Source organism: Octopus bimaculoides, chromosome 6 (genome assembly GCF_001194135.2).
Source record: "Octopus bimaculoides isolate UCB-OBI-ISO-001 chromosome 6, ASM119413v2, whole genome shotgun sequence".
Classification (NCBI taxonomy): domain Eukaryota; kingdom Metazoa; phylum Mollusca; class Cephalopoda; order Octopoda; family Octopodidae; genus Octopus; species Octopus bimaculoides.
In genome coordinates, this window is record NC_068986.1 from 71,270,077 (window position 1) to 71,278,758 (window position 8,682).

The window sequence follows — 8,682 nt, forward strand, 5'->3', positions numbered from 1 at the left end:
ATAGCAGGAAAATTACATCAATAAATCATCACAGAAGATATACGTCCAAAATAATATTCTATTAATAGATATATATATAAATATAAAACAATTGCAGCGTGGAAGGTGTTTATAAGCCATTTAAAATAACACACAAAATCCGTTAGATTCACTTCAACATTTAAATTTAATTTGTCAAAATATTTTCGTCGCTTTGATACCGCGACCTGTTCACTGACAAAATTCTGTGCTGCACAGAATTTTGTCAGCAAGTGCATCTCCGTAATATATAAATATAGTTACTGGCATAGATGTGCGTTGGTATACAACACCCAGCTATACCAGTAACTTCTTTAAACATCTTTTTCGTATATTTTTAAATAGCATTCGATTGACTACACGGAAATTCCCCCTTTTCTCTGACGAGTGGGTATATTACCTAATAATGATTATCAATTTTAGATTTCATTTCGAAGGGTAATGCAATCATGAAACGATCGTAGGATATTTTAAACTTTTTAAATAATCATACTTTATATATTTATATATCTATCTGTTAATACAATATTATTTTGGACGTATATCTTCTGTGATGATTTTTTGATGTAATTTTTCCTGCTCAATATATATATGTGTGTACGTGTGTGTCTATGTGTGTGTGCACGTTTGTCAAACCTGAATGCTATCATATATTCCTTCAAATCTCATTCCAAATTATATGAAACTGGTGTCGTTGATCATACAATTACAAAGAAAGAAATAAAAAAAGAAAGAAACTCCTCAGAAACACAAACATCACCCTCCAGAGTAAACCCGCTCTTTCATCATGAAAATTGTGTGGCATGATTCCCTCTGGAAAAAAAATACAATCCTCGAAAGAAACCATTTTATATTCTCTATTTCATTTCTTTTTTCAGCCAACTCGAGCTAATCATCTTCATAATATTGTTACAAATAATGGATATTCAGTAATTGATTACCTCCTACTTCAACTGAAATAATTCTCAAATAAAAATAATGAAGCGACCACTGCTTGTGTATTTATCCTTAAACAATCTTGAAGTAGTTTATTTTTTCACATTATTCTCATGTAATACTGAATATTTGTTATTAAGTTCCAAAATATATTCAGAAATTGTATTTGTTATTCTATTGCATAATGCCCTATTAATAATAAATATACCTTCAAGAAATATATAGATATATCATCTAATTTTATTTCTTGATATTAGTTTTGAAGTGGAAATCGGTCATTATATATACATATATATATATATATATATATATATATATATATATATATATATATATATATATATATACATATACATTTAACACTGTAGTATTAATTTCATATTTTTGGCACAAGGCCGGCAATTTCGAGGATGTGGGTAAGTCAGTTACATCGACCCCAGTGGTCAACTGCCACTTATTTTACCTCAGAACGCAAAGGCGGAAAAAATGCCGCTAAGCACTTTGTCCGGCGTGCTAACGATTCTGTCAGCTCGCCATCTTTTATTGCTGTAATATTGATATTAGTAAGGCGGCGAACTGGCAGAAACGTTAGCACCCCGGACGAAATGTTTAGCGGTTTTTCGTCTGTCTTTACGTTCTGAATTCAAATTCCGCCGAGGTCGACTTTGCCTTTCATCCTTTCGGGGTCGATAAATTAAGTACCAGTTGCGTACTGCGGTCGATATAATCAACTGGTCCCCTCCCCCAAAATTTCGGGTCTTGTGCCTAGAGTAGAAAAGAATATTGATATTAGTGATGCACAGGCACATCTAATCTAAAGAACATAAAAGTGAAATTTGGTAATGTACTTTTCTTAACAGAAGCTTAACAATTTTTTTGTCTGTAGTCGTTAAAAATTTGAAATATTAGAAAACATCTCTATACCCTCCCTAATTTTAAAACCTTTTCTCAAATATAACTCAAACGAAGTCAAAGAAAGTAGATAACATGAAATTATATAGCAAAAGTAATTACCAACAACGAAAAATATAAAATGTTACTAACCAAGTAGCAGAAAAATTAAAAGTGTGTACTGCATCTTGTATGTAAACAAAGTAGACTGCGTGATTTGAGTCGTTTATATATTTTTGAACCGGATATTCTATTTTGTTTTTATCACATATTGACTTGTCGAAAAGCTCAAGATACGGAAATCCGGACATTCCCATATTGTTAACTTTGCTACAATGTGGCAGTTTGTTCTTACTGAAATAAGTTAAGGGTTCATTCCGGTACAGCCGCGATATTGCTCAGGGTCATTAATATATTTCGGAAACTCATAGGCGTCAAACATTTCGGAGAATATATCTGGATATTATATTTTCGATAGACCAAAGATGTATGTTGGTTAACTAATGACATCTTTTATTTGTTTCAGTAATTGTAGTGCAGCCATGCTGGAGTACCTTCTTGATGGCTATTAATCTAACAAATGGATATCACTGCAATTTCTATCTTTCATTGAAGCTAGTTCACTTTGCCTTTAATGTAAAGTCATTAATGTTAGATTGTAATTTACTTTCCCTGGGATTTAGTAACAATGTTTTGGACAATTATAATATTTTTCTTTGTTGGAGAAAAAAGTCTTCTTAAAATAAATTTTAGCATAAAATACATCTAGCGATAAGATAAAAGCAATCAAGATATTAGTGAAAAGAAATCCAAGGTAAGTGAGTTAATATATCTACAAATAGAGAAGATCCATACCAACTATTGAAAAATAACTTTTCAAGCTTTTATTAAAAATGTATAATTAAATTAATTAATTATATCTTCAAATATATTCGGGCAATTAGCTCTTTATATAACTTTATCATCAACAATAGTTTCCAGTAGATTTAATTTCAGTCTGACATTTAATCAAATGAATGGCATTTGAATTGTGGAAGTTTCATAACTAAATTGGTAGAACATTTTTATTTCTGCTTTGAAGAACAAAATTCTGTCAACTTGGGATTTGATGATAATCATTTATTAACCATCTCGAGAGTAATGGTTGTAATATGTCTATTGTTCTAGAGAGAACAAATAAAGTAGGGAATATTATCGTTTCTTGATTATATTGAAAGATCGAAGTATTGATCTTTTTGACAATGAATAGGATACCCCCGGAGTTTTGAACCAAGACCTCAATAAATACCTCAAAGTATTTAGTTCAGCAATTTACCCTTTCTGATATCCAACTGTGCTGAAAAACAGAAATATTAGATATTCGAATCGAACTGTTGTTCGACAACACATTACTGTGATGCTAATTCGCACATATAAACTGTAATTGAAACGTCATTGGTAATACAACTTGGTGTCTGTTGCATATTCATTTCTTCGCTAAGAAGCCACCAAATCAGCATCGCTAACAAAATATTAATCTATTATTATTTCTTTCCCCATTTAATAAGAATGTTTTAAACATCTGCGTATGCTGAATCACTTTCTTACATTGCATAATCGTAAATAGCATAAATAATAATTGAGCTCTGAACAGGGCTCAATCATTGGTTGGAGTTGAATATTGATTGTTATATATTATAGATCGTGCAGTCAAGAAATAATTACGCATGTTATATGTATATAGAATAAAAACGCGTAATTATGATTTGTAATACATATCTTCTAACTAGAGTAAGTGTAGAGTCACAACTATGTTCTCTGCTTAGTTTCTCTTTTTACATATTCCTAAACTTCCAGAGTAACTGACATTACGCGGGATCAAACGAATTAATACTTTTATGCAGTTCTATCAAAAATGCATGCTTCCCTCCAAACAACACAATTTTTTTTATTACAACTGGCATATAACAACAATTTAAACCTAGTTCTGCACTGTCGTCTAATTCTGAAGTGGTTTACAAGTGATCGTGGTTTGTTGTAATTTGACCTAAAACTAAGTCTCAACAAAACGATATCTCTTCATTTATTGTGAGTTTTCCGATCGATATAATGGACCTATCAATCAAGCTTGTTTCTATTTATCATTCATAAGCTATCCAATTTACAGCTAAACCAGTGTAATTTATGAAATAACAACAAGGCTGGGGAAATTCTACGTAACTCTGTACAACTTCACCTATAGTCTTTACTATATTCGTTTTTACAACTTTATCTAAGTAGAAGAGAGCGATTTTGTCTTCAATATATTATGCAGCCAAAGAACACACAGTGTACACACAAGAAAATAATTTTTACCTACAGCGCATTTGTATGTCAATAAGGCTGCAAAAGTTTGCTAAATAGATTCTGCTTGGCATTAAATTGCAAAGTAAATATTTATTTCTTTATTGCCCATAAGGGGCTAAATATGGAGGGGACAAACAAAGGGATTAAATCGATTACATCGACCCCAGCGCATAACTGGTACTTATTTAATCAACCCCGAAAGGATGAAAGGCTAAATCGACCTCGGCGGAATTTAAACTCAGAACATAGCGGCAGATGAAATACCACTAAGCATTACGTCCGGCGTGCTAACGATTCTTATTTCTTTATTGCCCACAAGGGGCTAAACATAGAGGGGACAAACAAGGACAGACAAAGGGATTAAGTCGATTACATCGACCCCACTGCGTAACTGGTACTTAATTTATCGACCCCGAAAGGATGAAGGGCATAGTCGACCTCGGTGGAATTTGAACTCAGAACGTAGCGGCAGACGAAATACCGCTAACGATTCTGCCAGCTCACCGCCTTGCAAAGTAAATATTGAATGATAATGATTTTTGTAACCACAACGTTTAAGCACGAATTTTGTCCTTGCAATTTGTGTCAATATGCAATTAATCGCGACTGGTTTACACAGACTACCAAATAGAAAGGAAAATTTGTAAGTACATTCATCAATGATATCAAGGAATATACTTTAACCTAATTTCTGACTAGCTTCAAAATTACGGGTATTCTTAATGGCTGATTATCGATACAGAGTGAGGTATATATTGACAGATTGGTCGCCTCTGTGTAATGATGTTCATATCGTATAACTCGATAATGTTATATGTAATGGCACCAGTTTCCATGTCGATTGTGTTTTATATATAGGATGCGCTGTCTTTTTAGATAGTCTATTAAATATATTGTAATATGTCGAACAACGAGTGAGGTTTAAAAACTCAATTTTCTTGTATCAGAAGTATATCATTCAATTTAATATTTTATTAATCCATCTCTATAGGTATAACGTTATTCCGATTTTGAAGTGATATCACGAAAGTTGATAATTTGCATTATCGGTAAGTCAAAGGAGGAAGGGCGGTGCTCTTAACCATTGACGATCCTCTTTGAATTATGAGACTGTTGGTGTCAAGCATGAACATATGTACTTGGACGTCTGCAGGAAAAAGTGGTCAGAGAGGTCATTTTAGAGGACTGCATTTCTTGGACACAGAATTTAAAGGTTGGGTTGATAAAAGAACAAGTGTTTCAGATAAATATGAAGAGATGGTATTTACAAACTAAATAATTAAGAGGTGTAAATTTTGCAATAATGGTAGAGTGAACATAGAAAAGAAAACAAGATATGCTATTGCACAATGGGGAAATGAATCATTGCCTATCAACGACTTTCTATCGGAAGTGGTCTGAGATGTGTGTATGTATCAGTTGCATAGTCTCAAATATGCTAATACCACTACGTTTTGCTTACAGTTTTAGAGAAGGCGACAACAAGTCAGGATTAAAATATTTTCTAGTTTTGTAAAGGTAGTCTAGTTTGGCATCGATAGTTATGTCACCGTCAGTACTACTATTAGATATACCTTGGTATACAAAAGAAACATTGACAAAGTTAGAGCTAAGAATCTACAATCAGTCTTACGGCTTATAAATTTCTCAAAAGCTTTCGATTTTCTTTGCATTTCAGTTTGCAAAATTAATGAGCTCGGCTACATTCTTGCTAAACTGACTTCTTCCCGTCAGCCATGCACAACAATAACAGTCAAAGATTACTCTCATAACATCGCTCTCTTTGTAAAAGCTACCTATTTTCTAACTGTTTCTTAAAAGATTGCAGACGATATTGGTGTTTATGATAACGTTTCTATTACTACATGCATCTGTTACAATTATTAGCGCTCAATAAGCACAATCAATCAAACGAAATCTAAGACTGTAGAATCCTTTGTATACTTATCACGAAATATCACATCCACAGAAAAAAATATGAAAATTCTCTTATGATAGCATGGACTGCCTTTGATTGTCTCAGTGTGATCTGGGAGTCATTGCTGCTAGATGACCTGAGGAGAAACTTTATTCCGTGATATGTGAAAGCAGCACTATTGTACTGCTTGGACACTCATAAAACACTAGAAATAAAGCTTGATGAGATTTACTCAGGCATGATGCGGGCTGCTTAGAATATCTGGTGGGCGCAACATCTAACCAAGCAAAGATTTTATGTCAGCATTCTTGAATTCAATGATGTTATTAAAGAAAGACTGATATGTTATGCAAGACTAGTGGAGAGCTAAGCAAAAATTGATTGTTATACTCTTATGGACGCCGCTGCATGGAAATATACGGGTTGCCATCGAGCATAAAATTTTCATCGGACAACGCTGCACAGGAGATGGTCAATAATTGGCAACGAGATATATTGCTCTGATGACTTCCCGAACGCTCTGTGAAATCGTGATAGATGTGACTGAGCTGGGAAAATTCTCCGAGCAAGCCCGACAAGATGGTGTCATTTCAAGTGCATAGTATATACAATTGTGGCTGCTGTAGTTCAGCTCCAGATCAGCTCTTATTGAGCTCGTATCGATATATGATCAAATACATGCCAAGACTGACATAGCACGTCTTCCTTTTCATATCCTGTGCATTTAGAACATCATTTATCCGATGTATTTTACCCTTTTAAATGAAAAATCTATGTATATATTTTGTACCCAGTAACCTTATACACCGATATATACAGTATATAATAACTGAATGAAATCTGTTGTCGTTGTCATCTTGGATCAAACAGATCATTAACGAAAGGTGTTCTAGCCTTGAAAATATAATCTTTCTCGGAGTATTTTGAATTACATTGTATAACAAGTTCTTTCCTTTTTAAAACAATAGGGATATAATTTAAGGGAACTGGCTGATATTTCCAGCTGGTCAAACGACAACATAAGGCTCCATCGTTAGTGTGCTGAATTACATGTATAATTTTGATAAAGTCATGTCATAACATAATCAGGGTTCAATGTAACATTGTTGATACTAAAAGGGTTCTACTGCATGATAGTGTAATTCTATATACGTGTAGTGTAGTAGTTACACTATCAATAGTACAAATATATTCAATATAGAGTTGTTAGTTGTGTTATTTCAAAACTATTGATGTACAATTATTGTTATTGTTACAAAAAATCTTAGTAATTAGCTTAATGTTATCGACTACTACTACTACTACTGTAGTAAAATGGAAAGGCATCATCTATAGTTGGACAGAGATTTATAAAAGATATCTATTTCAAAACGAAAAACAGCTTCAAATTTAGGCAAAAGACCAACAATTCTGAAAGAAGAGGTTACTCGATACCATCAGCCCCAGTAATTGACTGACACTTTATTTTATCGACAGCCGAATGATGAATGGCAAAGTTGATACCGGCGGGATTTGAACTCAGAATGTAAAGAGCCGGACTAAATACTGTAATATATTTTCCCAACGCTCTAATGATTCAGCCAGTCTACTACCCTTGCTTTACATAATGCTAATAATAACAATCTAGTTGTGTATTACTTGCTCGCTGCATAACTTGGGTTTTAATCACAAACCTATCACCATCGAAATTCAGTATGTTTACGTATTCAATTCTAACGTATAGTGCTTTTGATAATGTGCGCACAGCTATAACTTATATGTCACAGTGTTGTTGGCGCCAGTAGCCGTAGTGTAAGCACCACGATAGCGTTGCAGTTTTATTTATGTTATAGAGAATAAAATTGTGTTTTACTTGTGAGAAAGAAATAGCTTTATAGAACTAACTTACAAGAACAAATATTTTGCTAGGTTTTGCTGCAATAAACTTGTTGCTACAAGCTAAAAAAAAAAAAATGAAAAATGCAGTAATACAGTTACAGAGTAATGTTGTGTTTTGCTACCGTAGTGGTAGAATTGCTGCTGTTAGGAAAGGATTGCTGCTGCAGCAGAGTTATTGCTATTGTAGCAGAGCTTCCATTCTTGTAGCAATGTAGCTACTGTCGTTGCAGTAGTACTCCTACTACTGCAGCAGTACTGCATTATTTGTAGCAGTGTTGATACTACATCAGTATAAATGTTGCTGTGATAATGAAACTATTGCTGTCGTTGTAGTGTTTTAGATACACGTTGTAACTTAATTTATGTTATATTCATCGGGAGTCGATAAATTAAACACCGATGAGTACCAGTTAAATACTGGGGTTGAATTTATCGACTATAATTGTTTTCCTCTAAAGTGTAGTCATTGGATGACAGAATCGAGCCCAGTCGGAGTCCACTTTGTTTTCCATCATTTAGGTGTCGAAATATAAATATCAATCATCTATTACTATTGTACCTGTATTAAATATCATTTTGGGTGTCATTGTCTCATAATGCCGTTATATTGCCAGAATGGCTGAAGGTTACTACCTCAGATTGGTCATATATATCGGCCATAATGGATTTCCGGAAACTTCGTCCGTAAATAGAATTATAGCTCCTTTATGCTATCT

The 8,682-nt window shown here is 33.5% G+C and overlaps 1 protein-coding gene across 3 annotated transcripts in view; it reads right to left on the reverse strand.

Moving 5' to 3' along the window:
* Positions 1-2,110, reverse strand: part of LOC106873448 (uncharacterized) — a 37,315-nt gene extending 35,205 nt beyond the window's left edge. For all 3 annotated transcript variants that reach the window (XR_001409875.2, XM_014920820.2, XM_014920807.2), the window contains exon 1: positions 1,999-2,110. Coding sequence is in view for 2 of the 3 variants with exons in the window: in XM_014920820.2 (XP_014776306.1) it covers positions 1,999-2,032 (34 nt within the window). In the remaining variant the exon portion in view is untranslated. The remainder of the gene's footprint in view (positions 1-1,998) is intronic.
* Between the last annotated feature and the right edge of the window lie 6,572 nt (positions 2,111-8,682).